The sequence below is a fragment of the Canis lupus genome, chromosome 32, assembly GCF_048164855.1.
Source record: "Canis lupus baileyi chromosome 32, mCanLup2.hap1, whole genome shotgun sequence".
Classification (NCBI taxonomy): Eukaryota; Metazoa; Chordata; class Mammalia; order Carnivora; family Canidae; genus Canis; species Canis lupus.
In genome coordinates, this window is record NC_132869.1 from 36,355,379 (window position 1) to 36,381,156 (window position 25,778).

Below are 25,778 nucleotides of genomic sequence, written 5' to 3' on the forward strand. Positions count from 1 at the left end.
ACGATGTTGTCCAATTATCTAAATATTTAAAATATAAAAATATTTGTAGATCAAGTTTTAAGAAGTCAAATGTGTCCTCCTACCTCAAAAAAATACAACAATATAGAAGGTTGGCATTTAGAATTTTCTAAAAATTCTAAAACTGGAATTCTACTCTGGAGTATGGCGGCCCCTGCTCCATGGGTAAAGGCCTACAAGAACAGGTCTAAGGGCAGTAGTGGCCACTGTTGTGGTCAGGCTTCATTTAGACAATTTAAGAGACTATTATAATACTACTTCTCATACCCCTACCCAGGGCTTAAGCCACAACATTAAGTCCTGAATCTTGAGTAAGTGCATTCAGGTCAATAAACTCAGCTACTTCTGGGGTATAAGGACAGAGGTGGAGGGGGGTTCTCTGGTCACATGCCCATTGTCATATTTCCTTCACCATAAAATGGGTACCTTAGTACCAGTTTCACAATCACTTGATAGGCCATGGTTACAGATTCACTTCAGGACCTCCTTTCCAAACAAAAAGCTGTGTTCTGCTGCAGAGGGCGTGGCTTTGCTCCAACCTCTATGTCTGTATTATAGGTTCCTTATCAAGGCTTGCCAGAGACTCCTCATAGTGTATTTATCTACCATGCATATCTCTAGTGCCTTGGAGAGTCTGCGTCTTACGGTCTAAATGTTAGCACTGCTCACAGCCTGGATCTGTAATAGAGCCCTTTCTTATTTTGAGCCTCACTCAAAATTGATAACTTCTGAGTTACCCACTAAGTGAATTGAAGCAATGTTTTCAAATAAAGTTTCTGTTGTCTCCAAAATCCAGAGACCCATCAGATGCTGTGTCTCTTTCTTAAAGATAAGGGGTAATAGGTACAAAAAATTGATCTTATGGAAGGATGAACTGGCATGACCAGACTATTCATTAATATGACAGGCTTCCAACTTTTGGTAGGGTTTACCTCCTACCCTCTGGCACATTACCATAGAACTTCCCACTTTTTGTTCACTGAATCTGATTAACATGATGTTTTATCAATATAGTGGACCAGCACTATATTCCATGAAATGTGGACTATCGTGTGACAGAGAACAGAAGCATTAATATAGCATTGGAGCAAGACAATGAATGTGTACTTCTGTCCTTTCCATGTAACTATTATCCTCATTTCCTCTTTTTTGCTGATGGAGATTGAAAATACTGCATTTGCCAAAACACCCATCACATACTAAGTATTAAATATGTTGTAGCAAACCAGTAACACTTGGCACAGTAGCTATAATTAAAACTACCACTTGGTTGAGTTTTTGGTAGTCCACTACTTAATGCTACAATCTGTCTGGTCTCTGCAGGGGCCATAAAAGTGCATTGAATGGGGGATATGATGGGGATTACTACCCAGCATCCTTTAAGTTTTTGAGAGTGACTCACTTAGCCAATGCATAAAAACCCATTATTTCTACTGATTTGCCATCTTGGTTGTTGGGGGAGGGTGCTAATTTAGGAGCTTTTACTTGCCCTTCCCATATAATGATTCAAATGCTACAGGTCAGGAAGATAATGCAAGGATTAGGAGCTGCTAAGGAAATCTGTCTCAATGCACTCAAGGATAGTGAAATAACCAGAGGGTATTGTATGGACCCTTTGGAACAACTGCAAAACAACAACAAAAATAGAACAAAGAATCAATCTACCATCTGGCATCCTAAATCCTAACCACTCTAACCAAGAGCCATGATGAAAGGCCAGGACTAGGATGAGCAAGTGAAACACTTTGGTGCAGATTTTAAGGAAACACTCTCGAATGCATTTGTATGACCTTCACTTGCATGACCCTAAGAATGTATACCTCCTTGCATGCTGTACCCAGGCATCTTACTTGCTTCACCTTAGTCCTGGCCTTCTGTGATGGCCTCACTCCAAGTATAGAGCTCTTGCATATCCCAGTACTTCCCCTCCCTCTTCTACTCCCCTCCCTCTTATACCTCCTACCAACTCACCACACAGGAGAATCTTAGTAATTATGAAGCTTCAGCATACCAGGGATTGCAACCACACTACTTACTACCAGCAATGAGATGCTTGCTGCCATCTGACTCAATGGCCCAGTTTCAGAATCTCATCCCAAGGGGACTCCTTTCTAGGGCCATTCCCGGCACCAGTTATGTTCCTTTGGCGTCTCTGAGAGAGCAGAGTTTATGACAAAGATGTAGATACAGGAATTTTATTTGTAAGGTGATCCAAGAAAGCAGGGATAAAGAAATTTGGGGGGAAAGACAGGAAATGCAAGAGTATTTCTGAGATGGTAGCTCTGTGAGCAACTGGAATTTAATAATCCTGGGGGCCCTCTGACAAATTGTGAGGTATATGCCTCAGGATTGTCCCTCCAGAAGAAAGGTGGAAGTCTTCTATTTCTATTATTCCTATCTCCCAAGTGTGGAGGGTAGCTCTCTTATAGATCCAAGCTGTGTGTTCCTTGTAAACTGAGCACATCCTCCTGGTTTAGTTGAAAGCCCTGAGGCCGAAAGGGTGGTGAGGACTAGGCAGGTATGGGAGGCTGAAATCAGAGACAGGCTGAGAGAATGTGGCAGGAGAGCCCTTCTGATCTCTACCATGCCACCTCAGTGATAATATGGGCATTTTTAATACCACTGTGTGCTATGGATTGCCTGCTTCTTCATTTCTCCCAGACAAGGAGTATATCCTTATGTCCCTCAAATATGTGAGCAATCCAACCCTTGAATCCCATTCTGAGGGTCTATTTGGGGGGGGGGGGGCATATTCCATACTATTTAGGGAATCAGATGGTGCTCTCAAGTGAGGTAATTCAAGGACAGTTAATAAACTTTTTCAAAGGTATGGGCAGGGGATCCCTGGGTGGCGCAGCGGTTTGGCGCCTGCCTTTGGCCCAGGGCGCGATCCTGGAGACCCGGGATCGAATCCCACATCGGGCTCCCTGTGCATGGAGCCTGCTTCTCCCTCTGCCTGTGTCTCTGCGCCTCTCTCTCTCTCTGTGACTATCATAAATAAATAAAAATTAAAAAAAAATTAAAAAAAAAAAGGTATGGGCAGGCATATCATAATGAAGAATATAGTGTCCCATGGCAAGAAACAGCAGGAACACCATTATTTCCCTCAGTCCACAGGCGGAGGAGAAGGAGAATTATCAGAACCTGGAGACAGAGTGTGCTGTGTGGGGAGAGGTACTAATAGGAGCCGGCGGGACCTTGGTTAGTAATACAATCAAGTAAAAGGTGGTCTGTTTTTCATTGTCACCACACAAGAGCAATTGTAAACATCGTGAGTGGTAAAATGCATCAAGCTCCACCATGACAGCCTGGCCATCTTGCCTCTATCCACATAGGCCATGCAGGCAATGGCTTGAGCCCCCAATCTGAGTCTTGAAAGAAAGTAAAGCTCAGTACCTGGACAAGGCCTGGGTTAGGTGGGCATTTGGTCCTCAGTAAGTGAGTGGTGAGTCCACCCACCCACCCACCCTCCCACATGGGGACTTCCTCTCCCAGGACTCAGGGCTTTGTCTTCTTTGTGTTCTCTCTTCCTGCTCCTCTGTTCACTCAGCTCAAACCAGCCCAGGCATTCCTCTCTTGTTCCTAAATCCTTTCCAGACCCACCTCCCTTATCCTTGCCCTCTTGCTTACAAATCCTTAACAGAGCTTTTACTTTTTCTACTGGAATCTTTCTGGTGTTTTGCTCTAGCAGTGCCATATCCACTGGTCAGTCTTATTTGGCAGTTCTTGGGCAGAGGGCACCGCCTGAGTGTGTAGCTGTCTGACCAACTTACTACCGTCTGAGGGTCTGTGTCTATCAACCTTTATTAAAAACATGCAGCCTCCCACCTCCTGGAGCATCCTATCACATTTCTTGTCTCCAGCCAAGATCTCACCCTTCAAAAGAACCTCATTCAATTTGACTTCCTATGTGACCTTATTTCATTCTATCACCATGATCCCAATTAATGGGATCTAATTCAAACTGCTGAAGGACTGAACCTACTGCTGGTGCCAAAAGCTGACACTCAGGGAGCTGCGGTGGGGCTTGTGCTGGGGACACCTTGGTAAGGTCCCTAGCTCTGCTCCCTAATGGTCACCCTTAGTAGTCCTGGGAAAGAGCTTGAGGAGTAGGGATCACCAGTGTCCCAGTTGGGAGACAAACTGTCCTGGTCTGCCTGGAATCAGGGGTTTTGTAGGATACATGACTTTTAATGCTAAACTAAGAAAGCCCTGGTCACTCTAGTCTGGGACAGCTCAAGAGACTGGAAGGGAATCCTTTCACTCCCTATTTGGTGCAAAGGCTCCTCCACTGATTTTGCTCAATAGGTGAGGGTGTAAGCAGGGGTTTTTGCCTGAGCTCAAGTGCTCTGTCCCTGTCCAGGTAAGTGGTGACAAGAGATAGGCCCAGGTAAATCCATGCTGGCCCTCGCATCCTGCCTGAGCATGTAGGGAAGGGAGACCCGTACACAGGGAGAACAGAGAAACAGCCATGTTTGTTTTCTCTGAGATGGCAAGGCTCCATCAAGATAAGAGAAACCCTGGAAATAATGATACAGTCCCTTACCAGGTAAGTTTGCTGTTGCCCAGTGATGCCTGTGTACGGGGTCCAGAAGAAGGTATAAAACAGACTTTTTCTTCAGGTGGACACTGTGGGGAAAGAATTTGGAAATGCATCCTAGACAATTTCCCTAGGCGCAGGCTGCTCCACTGCCACCATTCAAGACACAGAGGCACACACACATGGCCCCTCATCTCCTCCCCTCTTGCTGCTCCTGTTTCAGATTACAGCCCCCTCCTAGGCTACCAGATGCACAAAGGGGAGCCAAGACTTTTGGCTGATGGATTTCAGTCCTAACAGCCTCCTCTTGGTCTCACAGATGTCCTGATATCGCCATTTTATGATGGGGGGTGGAGGGATGCTGCATCTCCCCCTGAAGAGATGGGCTGAGGCATAGGTGTGGTACGTGTGTGCAGGCTGGAGGCCGCTTCTAATGTAAGTTAAAGCTTCCTTGAACAGTGAGGACTGACAGGAGGCCAAAGACAAAGCCACTCTTCTGTGCTGACAAGAGAGGACCTGTGCCCGCCCAGGCATGGGGCTTACTCGAAGACCAACATACAACACAGCATGGAGCTCTGGGGTCAGGCAGTTTCCAGTCCCAGCTGTGTCCCTTATGGTTTGTGGCACAGGTAAATGACTTGATCCCTGTGAACCTCAGTTTCTTCATCTGTGAAAAGGGGTGATCCAAGCAACTTCACAGAGCTGTCGTGGAAAGGCATACGATCACAGCTACGGGCATACACACATGGTCTAGTCAGTGCCATAGAAACATATTAGGCGTGCATCCATGCATTACCGCTGTCTCTGTATTTTCTGAATGTAATCTTTGACATCTGGGATCTTGCTGATCCTGTAGGAACCACCCCTCTCAGGGTGGGTGAGCTAATTCCTAGAGGTAGCAAATCACTCCCATGTGAGTGTACCTCTCAGATGAGATCAGACATATTCAGTTGGCATGGCCATAGTGTGACTGTACCTTTCGATGTAAACCAACCACTCTGGAGCCCACACCCCAACCATGTCCTCAACCACCTCAAACCAGTCTCCCAGAGGGCTCTTGAACTCTGGGATACTCTTCACCTCAGGGCCAGGTACCAGAGAACAAGGGATAGTCCCTAACCCCCCAAACCTGCTATAATTATTCAAATTAGCCCATCCTCAGCCTGCTTACCCTGCCTCACCCATCCTTGCCATGGAGATGACAATGAAGTCTCCTGCCCACAGCTTGCTCTCTTCCCTTCACCTCCTGACTGACCCTGGTGCTTACCCCTGTGGCCCTGAGAGCCCTGGCATGGGTCCCATTTCTGGGGATCTACAAGTCTCATTTTATTGCACTTTGCTTTATTATGCTTTGAGAATGTTGCTTTTTTTCTTTTTTTTCTTTTTCTTTCTTTTTTTAAGATTTTAATTTTATTTATTCATGAGAGACACAAAGAGAAAGGCAGAAACAGACAGAGGGAGAAGACTCCTCACAGGGAGCCTAATGTGGGACTCGATCCTGGGACCAGGATCACGCCCTGAACTGAGAGCAGACATTCAACCTCTGAGCCACCCAGGAGTCCCTCTTTCTTTTTTCTTTTTTCTTTTTTTCTTTTTTCTTTTTCTTTTTCTTTTTTCTTTTTTTTTTTTTTTACAGATTGAAGGTTTGTGGCAACCTTGCATGGAGCAAATCTACGTGCACCATTTTCCCAACAGCATTTACTCACTTCATGTCACGTTTTGGTAATTCTTGCAATACTTTATCATTTTTCATTACTATTATTGTATCTGTTATTGTCTGTGATCTGTGGTCAGCGATCTTTGATGTTACCACTGAAATTATTTGGGGGACTCCACAAATCACACCCATATAAGATGGTAAACTTCATTGATAAATATTTTGTGTGTTCTGACTGCTTCTCAGACTGGTCATCCCCCCATGTCTCTCCCTGTCCTTGTGCTTCCCTACTCCTTGAGACACAACATTGAAATTAGGTCAATTAAAACTCTGCCATGGCTTCTAAGCGTTCAGGTGAAAGTCAGAGTTATGCGTCTCTTGTTTTATATCAAAGGGTAGAAATGATTAAGCTTGATAAGGAATACATGTTGAAGGCAGAGACAGGCCAAAAGCTAGACCTCTTGTGCCAAACAGCCAAGTGGTGAATGCAAAGGAAAAGTTCTTGAAGGAAATGAACAGTGCTACTCCAGTAAACACGCAAGTGATAAGAAAATGAAACCGACTTATAGCTGATATAGAGAAAGTGTGAGTGCTCTAGACAGAAGATCAAACCAACCACATTTCCTTGAGCCAAAGCCTAATCCAGAGTAAGGCTCTAACTCTCTTCAATTCTATGAAGGCTGAGAGGTGAGGAAGCTGCAGAAGAAAAATCTGAAGCTAGTGAAGGTTGGTTAAGGGAAAGAAATTGATGGATTTGAAGGGCCCTGGGGCAACCCCTGCCTAGAATTCCCATCCAGTGACCCATTTCCAACTGTTCCCTACCCCCCATCTGTCAGTTGAGGTTTTATGTTACGAATAACTTTAGCAACACTTGATTAGACTATTAGGGTGTTCAAGATTGATGGAGAAGTTGAAAAGCCAGGGGCAGAGACTTCACACATCCAAGGGAAGCTAGTAGATAGGAGGACTAAATCTCACTTGGTCGTGGTGAATAATCCTTTTAATGTACTGTTGGATCCTATTGACTAGTATTTTGGTGGGCATTTTTGCTCCATGTTCATCAGGGATATGGGTCTATAATTCTACTTTTTGGTGGGGTCATTGTCTGGTTTTGGGATCAAGGTAATGCTGGCCTCATAGAAAGAGTTTGGAAGCTTTCCTTCTTTTTCTATTTTTGGGAATAGTTTGAGGAGAATAGATATTAACTCTTCTCTAAATGTTTGGTAAAATTCTCCTGGGAAGCCACCTGGCTCTGGACTCTTGATTGTTGGGAGATTTTTGATTACTGCTTCAATTTTCTTGCTGGTTATGGATCTGTTCAGGTTTTCTATTTCTCCCTGTTTCCGTTTTGGTAGTTTATATGTCTCTAGGAATGCATCCATTTCTTCCAGATTGCCTAACTTGTTGGCATATAGTTGCTCATAGGATCTTGTTTTGATTTGTATTTCTTGGTGTTAGTTGTAATCTCTCCTCTTTCTCTCTCTCTCTTTTAAAATATTTTATTTATTTATTCATGAGAGACACAGAGAGAGGCAGAGACAGAAGCAGAGGGAAAAGCAGGTTCCCTGCAGGGAACCCTATGTGGGACTCTATCCCAGGACCCTGGGATCATGTCCTGAGCCAAAGGAAGCCACTCAACCAACCACTGAGCCACCCAGGCGTCCTGATCTCTCTTCTTTCATTCATGATTGAAAGAGAAAAGAATTAGAATGGAAAGACTAAAGAATCATGGGGGAAAAACCCTGCTGGGGTTTTGCAGTTCTCAATGATCAGTAATCATTGGCTGGATGTTCTTGTTGATCTTCTGGGGGAGGGACCTGTTGCACTGATTCTCACACGTCTTTGCCTAGGTGAAATTGCACCACCCTCGCCAAGGGGCCAGGCTAAGTGCTCTGCTTTGGATTGCTCTAGGTGGCTTTTGTTCCCTGAAAGCTTTTCATGGTACCTTTAGAGTTTGAGAGTGAAAATGGTGGTTCCCCCATCTCTAGCCACCGAGCTGAAAGCCCAGAGCCCCACTTCTCAGTGTACCCTCGGGGGAAAAGCAGTCAATCACTTCTGTCTCCCTGGTCCTGGTCTGCACTCTGTGCTCACCCAGTCTGTGACTGAGCATTTCTGTTTCAGGCACGCTCAAGTCTCCAAGGCCTGCAGATTCATGTGGTGTGCACCTGCACCACTCCTGGAGGAGGAAAGAGGAGTCTCACTGCAGTTCAGCCACTTCCTGGGCTCCTGCTCAGACAGCGGTCACCCACCCTGCCGAGATTGGAGGTATATGGCAACCCCCCCGCTCCTGGGCTCACTCATTACAGTTGGCTTCCCCCCTCTGATGCCTGGGAGCTCTGCTGCACTCAGGCACCTCCAGTCTTCCTGTGACTCCAAAGATCCTGAACCACACTCTCCCACCTGGGATTTCCCCCACACTTGGCCATCTGAGCACCTTTCAGGCAGAGACATCCCTCACTGGAGCCGACTTCTAAAAGTTCCAATTTTGCCCTCCACTGCTATAACACTTTCTGGTAGCTGGCTGACAGAGGTTCCCTTCCCCTGTGGTTTATCTTCCCATAGAGTGCCTTGGATTCACTTCTCCGCACCTCCTAGCTTGCAGAAAGTGTTCACTTTTCTGTTTGTAGAGTTGCAGCTGTTCTTTTCTTAGATCTCTGGTTGAGTTTGCAGGTGTTCAGAATGATTTGATAGCTATCTAGCTGAATTCCTGGGACCAGACTAAACTAAGATCTAATCCTCCACCATCTTGGATTCACCTCTCCCATTTTATATATATATATATATAGTGAAAGTTTCACCATCTTCATGCTGATTTAAATTATTTAAATATATATATGTGTATAATATATATATACCACTTTTTTATCCATTCATCAGTAGATGGACATTTGGGCTGTTTCCATAGTTTGGCTATTATAGATAATGCTGCTATAAACATCGGGGTGTATGTATCTCTTTGAATAACTATTTTTGTATTCTTCGGGTAAATACCTAGTAGTGTGATTTCTGGATCAGAGGGTAGTTCTGTTTTTAACTTTTTGAGGAACCTGCATACTGTCTCTCACAGTGGCTGCACCAGTTTGCATTCCCACCAACAGAATAAGAGGGTTCCCCTCTCTCCACATCCTTGCCAATACCTGTGTTGTTGATCTGACAGGTGTGATGTGATATTGTAGTTTTGATTTGCATTTCCCTGATGATAAGTGATTTTGAGCATCTTTTCATGTGTCTTCTTTGGAAAAACATCTATTCATGTCTTCTGCCCATGTTTTAATTGGATTATTCATTTGGGGGGGTGTTGAGTTTTATAAGTTCTTTATGTATTTTGGATATGTCACTTGCAAATATCTTCTCCCATTCCATAGGTTGCCTTTTAGTTCTGTTGATTGTTTCCTTTGGTTTACGGAAGCTTTTTGTTTTGAAGAAATCCAATACTTTATATCTGCCTTTGTTTCCCATGCCTCAGGAGACATATCAAAAAAAGTTGCTATGGCCAATGTCAGAGAAGTTACAAACTGTACTTTCTTCAAGGAGATTTCTGGTTTCAGGTCTCATATTTAGGTCCTTGATCCATTTTTTAAAGATTTTATTTATTTATTCATGAGAGACACAGAGAGACAAGCAGAGACACAGACAGAGGGAGAAGCAGGTTTCCTACAGAGAGCCCAATGTGGGACTCGATCCTGGAACTCTGGGATCATGTCCTGATGCTCAACCGCTAAGCCACCCAGGCATCCCCTTTAATCTATTTTGAATTTATTTTTGTATATGGTATAAGAAAGTGGTTCAGTTTCATTCTTTTGCATGTAGTTGTCCAGTTTTCTCAGCATCATTTGTTGAAGAAACTGTCTTTATTGCATATTCTTTCCCGCTTTGTCAAAGATTAATTGACCATATAATTATGGGTTCATTTCTGGGCTTTCTATTCTGTTCCAATGATCTATGTGTCTATTATTATGCCAATACCATACTGTCCTGATCACTGCAGCCTTGGAATATAATTGGAAGTCTGGAATTGTGATGCCTCCAGCTTTACTTTTCTTTTTCAAGATTGCTTCAGCTATTTGGGGTCTTTCAGGTTTCCATACAAATTTAGGATTATTTGTTCTAGTTTTGCAAAAAAAAATGCTATTGGTATTTTGATAGAATTTGCTTTAAATCTGTAGATTGCTTTGGGTAGTATAGGTATTTTAACAATATTTTTCCTCCAATCCATGAGCATGGAATGTCTTTCCATTTCTTTGTGACCTCTTCCATTTCTTTCATCCGTATTTTATAGTTTTCAGAGTTTGGATTTTTTACCTCTTTGGCTGAGGTTTATTCCTAGATACCTTATTATTTTTGTTGCAGTTGTGAATGGAATTGATTCCTTAATTTCTCTTTCTGCTGTTTCATCATTGGTGTATAGAAATACAACAGATTTCTGTACATAGATTTTGTACCCTGCCACTTTACTGAATTCATGTATCAGTTCTAACAATTTTTTGCTGGAGTATTTGGGTTTTCTACATAGAGTATCATGTCATCTGCAAATTGAAAGTTTCATCATCTTCATGCTGATTTAAATGCCTTTTGTTTCTTTTTGTTGTCTGATTGCTGAGGCTAGGACTTCCAGTACCATGTTAAATAACGATGGTGAGAGTGGACATCCTCGTCTTATTCCTCACCATAGGGGAAAAGCTCTTAGTTTTTCCCCAATGAGGATGGTATTAGATGTAGATTTTTTGTATATGGGCTTTATTATGTTGAGGTATGGTCCCTCTTCTCCTACTTTGCTTAAGGTTTTTTATCATGAGTGGGTGTTGTGCTTTGGCAAATGCTTTTTCTGCATCTACTGAAAGCAATATATGGTTCTTATCCTTTCTTTTATTAATGTAGTGTATCACATTGCTTGATTTGTGAATATTGAAACCAGGAATAAATCCCAGTTGATTAGGAGGAATGACTTTTTTTAATGTGTTGTTGGATTTGGTTTGCTAGTATTTTGTTTAGGATTTCTGCATCAATGTTCATCAGCGATATTGTCCTGTAGTTCTTTTTTTGTGTGTGTGGTGGTATCTGTCTGCTTTTGGTATCAGGGTATGGTGGCCTCATAGAATAAATTTGGAAGTTTCCTTCCTTTTCTATTTTTTGGAATAGTTTGAGGAAAATAGATATTGACTTTTATTTACATATTTGGTAGGATTCCCCGGGGAAGACATGTGGACCTGGACTTTTGTTTATTGGGAGATTTTTGATTACTCATTCAATTTCTTTGCTTGTTTTCAGTCTGTTCAAGTTTTCTATTTCTTCCTGTTTTTGTTTTGTTAGGTGATATGTTTCTGGAAATTTATCTATTTCTTGTAAATTGTCCAATTTGTTAGCATATAATTTTTCATTATATACTCTTATTGTTTATATTTCTGTGATGTTGGCTGTTATTTCTTCTCTCTCGTTTGTGAATTTGTTTATTTGGGTTGTTTCTCTTTTCTTTTTGATAAGTCTGGCTAGCAGATTATCAATTTTATTAGTTTTTTCAAAGAACCAGTAGCTGGTTTCATTGATCTGTTCTATCGGGTTTTTTTAGTTTCTATATTATTTATTTCTGCTCTAATCTTCATTATTTCACTACTTCTGCTGGATTTAGGCTTAATTTGTTGTTCTTTTTCTAACTCCTTTAGATGTAAAATTAAGTTGTTTATTTGAGATTTTCCCTGTTTCTTGAGGAAGGCCTGAATGCTACATGCATGCCTCTTAGAACTGCTTTGGCTGCATTTCACTGGTTTGGGATCATTGTGTTTCCATTTTCATTTGTTACCAGGTACTTTTTAATGTCTTTGATTTCCTGGGTGACTGATTCATTGTTTAGTAACATGTTATCTAACCTCTATGTACTTGTGTTCTTTCTGGATTTTTTCCTTGGTTGACTTCTAGTTTCAGTGTTGTAGTCAGAAACGGTACTTGGTATGATATCAATCTTCTTGACTTTGTTGAAGCCTGTTTGTGGCCTAGTATGTGATCTATTCTGAAGAATGTTCCATGTGCACTTGAAAAGAATGTGTATTCTGCTATTTTAGGATAGAATGTTCTGAATATATCTGTGAAGTTCATCTGGTTCAGTGTCTCATTCAAAGTGCCTGTTTCCCCGTAGACTTTCTCTCAGCAACTTTTCAAATCATCTTCCCTGATGGCCCCCTGGGAGGAGCTCACCGAGCCTCAGTCTGGGAGGGGTGCCCTCCATGATGACACCCAGACTTTAGAAGTGGCACTGAGACAAATAACAGCTGGAAATTGTTTAAGGATACTATTGCTCAAATGTATTCCACAGAAGCAGATGCTGAGATGTGAATTTGTAAGCAAATCATGTATTAAGCTCCCAGGGAATGCTGGTAAGGTGATTGAGAAGCAGAACAGGGAAGGGGGAAAGCCAAGTCAGAGCAGCCTCAGAAAAAGACCTCACCTGTCTCCTGAGAGTGCCACCCAACCCCACAGGGGCAGTCCACAGTTTAAGTGATACCACAGTATTAGTGACACCTGGGGTCAGGAAGCTGGGCCCTCATGATGCCCAGCCCATCACTCTCTGGGACAGTAGAAGGATGTTGGCTCCCAAGCAAGCCCTGCATTCTTGGCTTTAGCAGTTCTCCCAAAAGAGGTGAGTGTTCCACCTGTGGAATGTGGACAGGGGTAGAGAAATGATGAGAAGCAGTCTGCAGGGAGCACCAATGCTATCCACTATAAGCCAGTATTTCCTCAAATCCTAGGAAGCCCAGGGCTTGGTCGATAGAGACAGTGGAAAGGCAGCCTCATTTGGAGGCAAGTTGGGGCTTGGAGCCCAAAGATTCTGTTCTCATTATTCCATGAGTCTCTCTCTTGGCTGTATACTTCCAGTCCACAGAGCAAAGCAGGCCCCCCCTCACGTATCTGACAAATTCTTTTGCTCTTCATATAGAGACTTTCAGAAAAGTTGTTTTTCAAGAAGTGCAACATCTTCCATTTTAACTTGGCTAATGATTTCATCACACTACAACTATATTTTACTGGAAAGTAGGGTGTATCAGCCTAAGGGGCCTGCAGGGGGTGGGGGGAGTCTGCACGGAGATCGGCACTTAGGAGGAGAGTCAGCTACTGGCTCCACAGACAGGAGCCTGCACTGCCTAAACAGAACTGAATGTGGAGACTGGAAACATGTGGGATGTGTGATCGCTGGAGATTATTCAGTCCGTGGCCTTATTTTAGAGATGGGGAAACTGAGGCCCAGAAAGGCAAGACCCCTGGCTTCTTCTGCTTACATTTTCTGAGCACATCTCTGTGCCAGGACTTGAACTAGAGCTAGGAATAGAGTAAAAGGGTGCAGGAAACTCCAACCTTGTCATGATCATTTTTTTCCTTGAAATAATTCTAGATTCCCAGGAAGTCGCCAAAGGTCCCGTGTATCCTTCACCCAGTTGCCCCCAATAGTAACATCATAAGTAAAGCCACAGTGTAACATTAAAACCAAGAAGTTGATATTGGTACAACCCCACAGACCTTGTTCAGATATCACCAGTATTGACATGGACTATTCGTGTGTGTGTGTGTGTGTGTGTGTGTGTGTGTGTGTGGTTCTGTGTACCAACATCACATGTATAGTTTGCCTGCCACCACAATCGAGGTGCAGAGCTGTTCCATCACTACGTAGGAGCTCCCTGGGTGTTCCCCTTCATGTTGTATCCTATCTTCTGTTCCTCACCCTTGGCCACTACTAAATTGCTTTCCCTTTCAAACCTTGCCTTTGAGGGGTGGTGCGAGGCTCAGCCCAGGATGGGGCGGTGGGGGGGGTGGAGATAAGGATTACAAATCTTGGTGATAAGATTATGTATAAATACATGTAAATATAATTGCCTGTATAAATACAGAAATGAAACTATACCATGAAACTTGGGATGCAGTCCATGTAACACTCCTGAGGGTGTCTAAATCAAAGAAAATCCATTGAACCGGGACTGGCAATGGGATGCTTTCAGCCATTCAAAGGAATGAGGTGGTGCATGCAGGCACCTCTGTGATCATGTGTAAGTGTAAGTTCACATGTGGTGTGTAAGTATACAAACAAAACACCACAAATCCTCTTACCCCTGGAAAGTGAGACCAGGGGCTGAGGAAGGAGGGGGACTCCTTTTTCCCCTGTCTACTCCCTTGCACTGTTCCATTTTCACTATGGGCATACCTTGCTTTTATTAAAAGGAACTAAATCCTGTTTGAATGCTCTACAAGCAGTGTGGAACAGAAAATCTGTATCATCCTAGCCTTGCTTTCTTCTCTCCCCTGGGTTTGCAAAAGGTCCCCTCGGGATGTAACAGGCTGAAAAGGGTGTCTGCAGCCTTCAGTTGCCATGGCAGCCACTGCTCCTGGTGATACAGGAGACAGGCCTGGCTTTCTCAGCCCTGTGTGCAAGGGGCTTGAACACCCCCATCCCCACTGGAACAGCAGCATCCTCACACCAGTCTGGATTCCAAGTATTTAAAAGGTGCCTCTAGTAGCACTAGTGTGTGAGCGAGTCAGCAGTGTTCTTTCGGGAGGACAATGTTCCATGCTCTGTGCTGCCCCATGTACATTCTCTAAAGAAGGAATGTTTGCCACCTAAAAACATCTTTAGCTCCTGCCTTCGAGCACCAAGTCCCCCTCCTTCTCCACTGGGATAATCTGTTTTGCCAGCCTCCACTGCTTTCCAAACACCAAGTCTTGTTCAGAGGCTGTCTTTGGGCAGCCCATTCCTACTCCAGGGCCCATCACCCACTCAACTTCCTCGCTCACACCCAGAAACAAGAAGGATTGTTTATGGCTTCTGAGGAGAACCCTCACTGACTCTGGGAAGAAAATCAGACTGCCCTCCAAGAGAAGGGCTCCAGATGGCTTGCGTTCTTTTCCGGTGAAGTCAATAAAAACAGCAAATGACATAAATAAATTTCTCAAGGAATTACACTACATTCTCAACAAATACTTCTACTTTAATTCAGGTATGTCCTGATAGAGTGAAAATGCAGAGGGAACTAGAGAGAGCTAAATCAGCTTTCTTGGGGAGCAGCGGGCTGGGGAGGAGGACATTTGCAGTGGCCTTCAAAGGCTGAATAGGAGTTTACCAGGTAAAGAAATGAGGAAAGCTATTATATGTTTGGAATTTAAACCAAGGACCTGACTCTGTCTAGAGATTTCCTAAACTATCATGTTCTAATCCTTCTGCATCTCCAGGATTTAAGGAGCAGGTTCAGGGGCACTCAGAGTCTGGAAACAGGCAATGGCTCCTTGCCAGGGGCTAGGACAAGTCTGGTCAACATGGGGCCTGTAAAATGCCAATATATGCTGAATCCCAGATGCTCCATTGCTTCTCTAAAGGAACCAGTGTTCTGGGAACTGTTCCCAGCCTAGGGTAAGGTTTTGCCATTCGTGCTGTGGTTCCTATGGATACAAATGAAAGGGTTAAAGGAACACAAGGGCAGGGACAAAAAGAAGGACAAGGCAAGGTACAGAAAGCAGGAGAAGTCAAGCAAGTCTGCTTTGGGGAAGATCTTAGGCCAAGACTCATGGTAGGAACCAGGGACAGACTTTCTCCAGGCGAACATTTGAGCTCACACCCCTTCCTCTGGAATTCCCAGAGCCCCATGGCTCTTAACAAAACGTCTTCAACAACAAAAGGCAAGAATAATATTTTTATTTCTTCCAATTAAAAAATCTGAGTTAAAAAAAAAAATCTGAGTTTACAGCTCCTAGCCTTATTCCAAGAACCAATTCTTAGGAAACTAGATTAAGATATAAACATGCAGAGTTCCTGGATCAGCCCAAAATTCTTCTTGCACATAAGTAAGCTGCAAGGACTCCACCCTCCCTGCCTCCTTCCTCCTCCCATCTCATGCCAAGCAGGGCCTCACTTTGGCAGGCACCTTCTCAGTGTGGAGGCTACTGGAAAGAATGCTGTGTTAGGGAACCAGGGGTCAAGTCCCAGCCCCCGCAACTCTCAAGCTGCCTCTGGGAAGCCACATGCACACTGAGGCCCTAGCCTCAACTTCCCCATCTGGAGAGGAAAGGTTGTACTAGATCTTTCATAGAAAAAAAATCTGTATACATATTTTTAGTGAAGTCAGTTAAAATATTACCCAAGGAACTAAAAATTAATCTTAAGCATTTGGAAGCCACTAAAATAAATAATCTCCAAAGTTCTATGCAGACATAATTTCTGTAAGCCTCCACCCTGCTCCAAGCTCAAAAGTGGAGGGAGAGCAAGGAGGATAGAGGTGGACTTCCTTTCTGCAGTCGAGTCCCCACAATAACCCTTGCCTCCCATCGCCTGCTTTTAGTTAAGGGAGTCACACTTGTCAACTGTCTCCTGAGTTGAATGGTGCTGGCAGCGGCAGCCGGCACCTGCTGTGTGTGTTTTCAAAGGCTGCAGCAGTAAGTGTATCCTGTGCTAAGGATACAGAGGCCCTTGCCCTGCTTTGGAACCCTGCCCTGATCTCTCTGGAGAAAAGATCCCTCCAGGAGGAGAAGTGAAGTGGGGACAGGAGCCAGCATGCATCCAGTGCAACCTGCCTGGAGGTGGACTGGTGGTGTCTTCAGGAAGCCCAACAACCTCATGGGGGGGGGGGGAGGTCTGAGCAGCCCCTGTTTACAGGTGAAGAAAACAAGGAACAGGGAAAGGGAGCATGTTGGCCTGAGGCATCAAGAGGTGGACGCAAAGTGTCCATTTTGTGGGTGGTGGAGTGAGCTGGAGCATCAGGACCGTGGCCTGGCATCATTGCCCTGGCCTGGCAATCGAAGTCACGCGCACTCAGCTCATTCTACTTCAAGAAGGCTAACCAGGGTTCCTTTTTAGGAACTTGGTTGAGAATAACCAAAATGACCTCCTGAATGAGTGAAAATGAACTGAGTGTTCTGGGCCAGGTATTTCATCTAATCCTGCCAAGCACATGGAATGATGAACAGAGCAGACAAAGCCCCACGACTGAGAGCACAGGCTTAGAGGCCTCTCTCTTTCCACCTACGTGATCCTGTGCTCCAGAACTGCTCCCACTGCTAGGGGAGCAGGGAATCATACTTCAGTGGGATCCTAGGAGAAGAACACTGCTCTAGGAGCTCAGTACGGGAGTGACCACGACCCTCTGTGTGCCTCGGTTTCCCCCACCTGTGCCACAAAGTGTTCCCTTGGTGAGTCTTAAGGCCTCTCTTCAGGGCCTAAGGGCTTTGAACTTCTATGGGTGGGCTCCCAAAGTATCCCAAAAGCAGCACCCAGAAGGAATTCCTTCCCAGGGTTGTCACCTAGAAGCTGCCCACGCTCTGTGGTCCTTCCTGCTTTTCTACTTAAAAACAGTCCCTACGTGGCTTTGACCAGATCAAAGGGACACGCACTGCTAAACTCGCTGGCCAGAGGCTATCTCCATGAACTCTTGCCTGCTGTCTATAGGTGGACCATACTGACTTCCGTGAGGATATAAAGAATAAATAAGAATAAAGAATAAATAAAAGCTCTGTAAGGGCAGGAACCATGTCTCCCTCGATCACCGATTTATCTCTTGGAGGAATGCATGAAATAAAGAAAGTGTGGAAATAGTTTCTGCCTATTTAGAGCTGATGGGCTGGTTGGTGAGAGAAGAGGTACACGTGTAAAAGTTAAATAATGACCCAAGGACTGAGTTACCATGCAAAGCAATGATATGAGATATTGCAAGACAGCACATGTTTGTCTGTGGTGCAGCCAGTAAGGGCTGCGGAACACAGTGTAGCTCCGACCTAAGGACAGCAGGCTGGGACTTGAGGGTCAGGCCGGGTTTGCAGTTGGTGGGGTGGAGAGCTCCCAGAGGCTTGTCCCGCAGAAGTGAGGCAGTTCCCGCAGGGGCTCTGTGTTGCAAGGGAGCAAGGCACACTCAGGGTCTCCAGCAGAGGATGCATCTCTGCCACAGAGGGAAGGAAGCCTGCGCAGGGGTGGTGGGGCTCAGAGCATTCTGGTCCAGCCTCTGCCCCCTCAGAATGTCGACTGCACTGGGGGGTCTTACTGGAATTTCCTGGGATATGTTTGCACAAGCACTTTGCAGTCTAAGACCTGTTCTGCTAATGCTAATGCTCCCTGTGATTCTAGGGCTCCCTGCAAAAGCTGCCCTCTAGGCAGGAACAGCATTGGCTCTCCTCACATTTTCCATAAGCCGGGGGACAGCGAGTCAAGGCCCAGCAGATGACAGACCAAATGAGTAACTACTGGGAAAGCAGCTACAGGGGATGAAGGGGAGGAAGACATGTCTCAACCTTGCAGGGTTTAAACAGGTGATAAGGAAAGCTGGCGAAAATGTAATATCCTCTGAAATTTTATACATCAAAGTGATAACAGAATTTGCTGAAATTATGTTAGGTGACCTTAACTGCCCTGTTTCCCATGGATAGTTCATTTCAACTTTAGAGGGGTGGAGTTGGGCAGGATATATCATATTTCATGTTGTGATAGGATGAGCTCTGCTTGCATAACAGGACATGAGCCTCTGTGTATTTTTTTGATCTCAGGGGTGCCCAACTGAGGAACAGGCCACCAGGAGGAGAATTAGCCTTAGCAAGTGACCTGTAAACAACCCCTTGTTATCCTTCCTGCCAGATGTTTGTTGCATAACATGAATGAGGTCAACTTTTTTTCTTGTTCTACTCTTACACAATCTCCATAGGCAGGGGGAAAAATTCTTCCATGGAGCAGATGAGAGACTGAGTCCTGGAGAGGTGACTTTTCCAAGCCGTGTGATGAGTTAGCAGGCTGGGTGGGAGAGCCACTTCTCCTGGTTGATGCCTGGAGCTGGCTGGCCTTCAGATCCTGCTGACCCTCCTTAGAACCAGAGCGGGGCACTGTGAACCTTTGGCTGGAGTGGGGGAGATTGCTCTATGGGATGCTCATCTAGCCAGCCTGATTCAGTCATTCATTAAATATTGACCAAGTGACGATCACAGCCCAGGTACTGTTTGAGTTTTGAGACTCATGTGTAAATAAAACAGACATAAGTCCTCACCCTCCTGGAGCTTATATTCTAGTCGGGGGGAGGCAGACAAAAAAAAAAAAACATCATAAAGAAGCTCATTATTCAAAAAAAAAAAGAAGCTCATTATATAGTGTGTCAGAAGATGATACATGCTGTGAAAAGAAGAGAATAGAGCAGGGTAACGGGAATTAGTAGTTGGGGTAAGGTGAGATCTAATTTTAAAACAGGTGCTCTGGGTACACTTCCACTGAGAAGGGGTGAGACAAGAAGCTTGAAGGATGTGAAGCAGTTAGCCAGGTAGTTGTCTGGGAGAAGAGTATTCCAGAGGGAATAGTCAGTGCAAAGGCCCTGAGGCAGAAGTGTACCTGGCATGATCAAGAAATACTGAGGAGGCCAGTGTAGCTGGGGCTGAGTGAGTGAGGAGGAGAGCCCGAGGTGAGGGCAGCCAGGTCATGGGGCCATGTCATGGAGGCGCTATGAGGGCCATGTCCCTGGTGGGTTATTCTAAGGATGAGAAACCATCCTGAGATGGCTTTAAGCAAAGGAGTGACTCCATCTCATTTACATTTGGACAGAATCACCAGGGCAGCTGAGCAGAAAACAGACTATAAGGGGGTGAGAATAGGACAGGGAGCTGAGTTGGGCTGTCAGAGTTGTCCAGGTGAGTGGTTATGTTGGCTCTGGCTGCAGAGAGGGAATCAGATTCTGGATCTATTTCCAGTGCAGAAGCAATAAGGTTGTGGGTTGGAGGTCAGGTGTGCAGGAAAGAAAGGAATCGATAACTACCTCATGGTTTGTTGTCTGGAAAGCTCGGTAAATGGAGAAGGGATCAATTCACTGAGGCAGGAACACCGGATGGCTCAGACTTAAGGATACCACTAGTCCAACTTGGGACACGTTGAGTTTGAGATGCAGACTGACATCCAAGCGGAGTCGTGAAGCAGGCAGTTGGATCTACGAGCCCACAGTCCCATGTGCACGTCTTGCACTTGCCAATGCGCTTGAGAACCATGGAGCTAGATGAACTTAACCGGAAGTTAATCTGTAGAGAAAAGAAAAGAGATCTGAGGACTGAGCCTAACTTTCAAAAGTCAGATGAAAGACCAGCATGGATGCTAAGAAGGAGACAGTGAGTTAGAAAGGACACCTGGACAGGACAAGATCCTAGAAGTCAAATGAAGACAGAGTTCAAAAAGGGAGGAGGACCCTCTGCTGAATGCTGCTGAGGGCTGAGAATGACCCCTCCACTCAGCCATGAGCCGGTTATTGGTGATCTCATTAGGAAAGGCTTCTTTGGGGCCTAGAAGTCTGATTCAAGTGGGATCCACCCTCCCCCAACCTCCCACAAAAGAGGGAATGAGGAAGTAGACACTGAGTATAGGGAACTCGTTCAGGAAGTTTTGCTATTGAGGAGAAATTGAGAAATAGCCAGAGGCCTCAAGTGGGTAAAGGGGGTAGGGCTCCAGGGCACAGGTGGCGGGCTGGCTGCCCAGAGGAGCCCAGGTGGCTGACTCGGTCTTCCGTGGGGTTTGTCCACATCTCACCTGCCTTCCCTGACTTTTCCTGGCAGAGGAAAGCGGCCATAGCGCAGTCTCCATCCTCCAGCAAGCAGGGGAAAGCCACAGGCTATAGACTCAGGACTTAGAATCACACCCCAGAAGCAACAAACAATCTGCCATAGTGATAGAGTGAAAATATGTCATGCCTTTGATTTTAAAAAATGTGGAAAAAGAGCACTCTATTCCAAAAACCACCAGTTGGGAGCATGACTTTAGAAAAGAAGCTCAGTGTCCCCCGCCCAGAGGAAAACATGCCCCAATTCATCTGAGAAGTGAGGAAAAGAGGATTTCATGATTTTTCTTCCCATGGTGACATTTCACTTCACTAATCCGACAAAGGTGAATAAGAACTGCAAAGTATCGGGTGCCTCAGTGGTTGAGTGTCTGCCTATGGCTCAGGGCGGTGATCCTGGGGTCCTGAGATCGAGTCCAGCATCAGGTTCCCACATGGAGCCTGTTTCTCCCTCTGCCTGTGTCCCTGCCTCTATCTCTGTGTCCCTCATGAATAAATAAAATATTTTTTTAGAAAAGGAACTGCAAAATATCTTTTTTTTTTTTTTTTTTTTTTTGCCTGATGGACCAGTATTTTAAAGAATAACCTCTACTATTCACAAGTGTTTGCTGAAAGAGGCGTTCTCTGAAAACACGGATGGGAAAGAAAACTGGTTTGAGATTTTGGGGAAGCAATTTGGCTTTATCAAAAGGCTTCAGGAAGTGTAGAAGTTTTACCCAGCAGTTCCTCTCTTGAGAATCCAATTGAGAGACACCATCTGGAAGTTCAGGCAAAGAATGAATCACAAGATTTTTCAGAAACTTGTTTACAATAATGGAATAAATATAGGAAAATCAAAAGTCCAGACATAGAGCACTAGTTTACAACATTCCAACACATTTATATTTATATTTAATTTTTATAAATTAATATTTATATTTAATAATATTAGAAATGCTTAGAATATGTTGGTAAGTGGAAAAAAGCTATAGAATTATTTCAAGTGAGTGATTCCATGCTGTCTTAGAGAATGTGCATTCACTCTTCAACTCTTTCTAGTTTAAATTTTATCCTATTGATTGAATTATTTTAAAATTATAATAACCATATTATTCTCCATATTTCTAACTGGGTTTTCTTCACACCAGCTAAAACTGGTTTGCTTTCTGCACATTTTTATTTCTAAATGTCTTTTCTTTTTAATGGGTGGTTTTCTTTCTTTTCTCTCTTTAAAGACTCTACATATGCTTAAAGAATGATTTCTCCCTATTATTGGTTTGAATGGCTGTCTTCTTAGCATTCATTCATTTTTTTTTGCAGTTATAAAATGAAGTGTTTTTTTAATTGTATTTAAATTCAGTTTTCCAACATAAAGTATAACACCCAGTGCTCAACTCATCGTATGTCCTCCTTAATGCCCATCACCCAGTTATCCTATCCCACCACCTACCTTCCCTTTTGCAACCCTTTGTTTGTTTCCCAGAGTTTGGAGTTTCTCATAGTTTGTCTTCCTGTCTAATTTTATTTTTTTCCTAATTTTAAAAATATGAAACACTTCATGAATTTGCATGTGATCCTTGCTCGGGGGCCATCTTCTCTGTATCGTTCCAATTTTAGTATATGTGCTGCCCAAGCAAGCACTGAGCATTCACTCTTTTTGGGTCTTCTGGAATACCAGCTTCTTGGCTCACCTTGAATGGTGTGTGTGTGTGTGTGTGTGTGTGTGTGTGTGTGTGTGTGTTCATGCTTGATCTTTCTCTAAAAGTTTCATGGTTGCTTCCATCTAGCTTTCTGAGCTCCCCTAATTTAATACTGGTCTTGGTGGCCTAGGGAGGACATTGTGAGTGCAGTCACCAAACAGGTGTTGGCCTGGTCCAGGTCTGGGCAAGGAGGCTATGTCAACTCCTCTTTTTCTCCTAAATACAAAATATAACTCAGTCCTAGGCAATGGTCAGTCACAGCTTTTTTCAGCCCTGTCCCATAATCAGGACTCCCTCCGCTGGAGGCTCACATCCTTTCCCAGGAGCAGAGTTCTTAGAAGCCTCTGCACCCAGAACTGAGCAGGACTGGGGCTTCCACTTTACAGCCCTTGTGTATTTCCGTTTCATCTATGGTCAACAGAGATGTTTATCTTGTTTTTGATGGCAGCTGGTCTTTTAAATTTTTATCTTTATGTCTTTTTTTCAAATTTTTATTTAAGTTAGTCAACATACAGTACAATATTGGTTTCAGGAGTAGAATTCGGTGGTCCATCACTTACGTGTTAACACTCTCATAACAAATGCTCTCCTTGATACCCATCACTTGGGGCACCTGGGTGGCTTAGTGGTTGAGTCTCTGCTTTTGGCTCAGGATGTGATCCTGGGGTCCTGGGATTGAGTCCTGCATCAGGATCCTCACAGGGAGCCTGCTTCTCCCTCTGCCTATGTCTCTGCCTCTCTCTGTGTCTCTCATGCATAAATAAATAAAATCTTAAAAAATACCCATCACTCTTCTATCCCAAACCCCTCACCCACCTTCCTCTATCAGTCTTCAGTTTGTTCTCTATTAAGAGTCTCTTATGCTTTGTTTCCTTCTCTCTCTCTCTTCCCCCCCCCACCATATGTTTATGTTTGTTTCTTAAATTCCACATATGAGTGAAATCATATGGTATTTTTAAAAATTTTTTTATTGGAGTTCAATTTGCCAACATATAACATAACACCCAGTGCTCATCCCGCCAAGTGCCCCCCTCATTGCCCAACACCCAGTCACCCCAACTCCCCGCCCACTTCCCCTTCCACTACCCCTTGAGTTAGGTGTCTCTCATGTTTTGTACCCTCACTGATATTTTCACTCATTTTCTCTCCTTTCCCTTTATTCCCTTTCACTAATTTTTATATTCCCCAAATGAATGAGACCATATAATGTTTGGAGGGTATTAGGCGGAGTGAAATGTCAATCGGAAAATCATATGGTATTTGTCTTTCTCTGTCTGACTTATTTCTCTTAGCATGATATACTCTAGCTCCAACCACATCATTGCAACTGGCAAAATTTCATTCTTTTTAATGGCTGAGTAATGTGTATATATATATACATATTGATATAATATATATACACGCCACTTCTTCTTTATCCATTCATCAGTCAATGGACATTTGGGCTCTTTCCATAGTTTGGCTATTGTAGATAATGCTGCTATAACATGAGGTATTTTTTTGGATCCTTTGGGTAAATACAGAGTAGTGCAGTTGCTGAATTGTAGGAGTAGTTCTATTTCTAACTTTCTGAAGAACTGCCATACTGTTTTCCAGAGTGGTTGTACCAGTTTGCATACAACACTGCATGAGGATTCTCCTTTCTCTGCATCCTCACCAATACCTGTTGTTTCCTGTGTTGTTAATTTTAGCCATTCTGAAGGTGTGAGGTGGTATCTGATTGTGGTTTTGATTTGTATTTTCCTGATGATGAATGATGTTGAACTCCTTTTCATCTGTGTTAGCCATCTGGATGTCTTCTTTGGAAAAATGTCCATGTCTTCTGCTCATTTCTTAACTGGATGACTTGTTTTTTGGGGTATTGAGTTGGATGAGTTCTTTATCAATTTTAGATAATAACCCTTTATCAGATATGTCATTTGCAATTATCTTCTCCCATTCCATAGGCCGCCTTTTAGTTTTGATGTTTCCTTCACTTTGCAGAAGCTTTTCATCTTGATGAAGTCCCAGTTCTAGTTCTTTTGTTTCCCCTGCCTCTGGTGACATGTCTAGTAAGAAGTTGCTATGGCCAAGATCAAAGATGCTGCACCTGTGTTTTACTCTAGGATCTTGATGGTTTCCTATCTCACATTTAGGGCTTTTATCCATTTTGAATTTATTTTTTGTGTATGGTGTAAGAAAGTGGTCCAGTTTCATTCTTCTGCCCATGGATGTCCAGTTTCCCAACACCATTTGTTGAAGAAACTGTCTTTTTACCCCTGGATATTCTTTTCTGCTTTGTTGAAGGTTGGTAGACCATACAATTGTGGGTCCATTTCTGGGCTCTCTATTTTGTTCCATTGATCTGTGTGCCTCTTTTTGTGCCAGTACCATACTGTCTTGATCACTATAGCCTTGTAATGTAACTTGAAGTCCAGAATTGTGATGCTTCCAGCTTCACTTCTCTTTTCCAAGATTGCTTTGGCTATTTGGAGTCTTTTGTGGTTCCATACAAATTTTAGGATTATTTGTTCTAGCTCTATGAAAAATGTTGTTGGTATTTTGATAGAGATTGCTTTAAATCTGTAGATTGCTTTAGTAATACAGACATTTTAACAATATTAGTTCTTTCAATCCATGAGCATGGAACATCTTTCCATTTCTTTGTGACCTCTTCAGTTTCTTCCATCAGTGTTTTATAGTTTTTGGAGTACAGATCTTTTATCTCTTTGGTTAGTTTTATTCCTAGGTATCATATGAATTTTGGCGTAATTGTAAATGGGATCAATTCCTTGATTTCTCTTTCTGCTGTTTCATTATTGGTATATAGAAATGCGACAGCTTTCTGTACATTGATTTTATATCCTGAGACTTTGCTAAATTCATGTATCAGTCCTAAAAAAATTTTTGGTGGAGGCCTTTGGGTTTTCTACATAGAGTATCATGTCATCTGCAAATAGTGAAAGTTTGACTTCTTCCTTTCCGACTTGGATGCCTTTTACTTTTTTGTTATCTGATTGCTGAGGCTAAGACTTCCAGTACTATATTAAATAGTAATGGTGAGAGTGGACATCCCTGTCTTATTCTTGTCCATAGAGGAAAAGCTCTCAGAGGGGTGATATTAACTGTGGGTCTTTTGTATCTGGCCTTTATGATGTTGATGTATATTCCATCTATACCTATTTTGTTGAGGGTTTTTGTCAAGAATGGATGCTGTATTTTATCCACTGCTTTCTTTTGAGATTTTTACTTATTTATTCATGAGAGACACAGAGAGAAAGAGAGGCAGAGACACAGGCAGAGGGAGAAGCAGACTCCATGCAGAAAGCCCGACGCGGGACTCGATCCCAGGTCTCCAGGATCAGACCCTG

The 25,778-nt window shown here is 43.6% G+C and overlaps 1 protein-coding gene and 1 pseudogene across 2 annotated transcripts in view; one reads left to right on the top strand and one right to left on the bottom strand.

The window, feature by feature from the left end:
* Window positions 1-25,778, top strand: part of NOX5 (NADPH oxidase 5) — a 108,018-nt gene that overhangs the window by 41,528 nt on the left and 40,712 nt on the right. For both annotated transcript variants that reach the window (XR_012022861.1, XM_072809377.1), the window contains exon 2: window positions 8,337-8,480. Coding sequence is in view for 1 of the 2 variants with exons in the window: in XM_072809377.1 (XP_072665478.1) it covers window positions 8,368-8,480 (113 nt within the window). In the remaining variant the exon portion in view is untranslated. The remainder of the gene's footprint in view (window positions 1-8,336; window positions 8,481-25,778) is intronic.
* Window positions 22,269-22,369, bottom strand: LOC140623392 (U6 spliceosomal RNA; annotated as a pseudogene).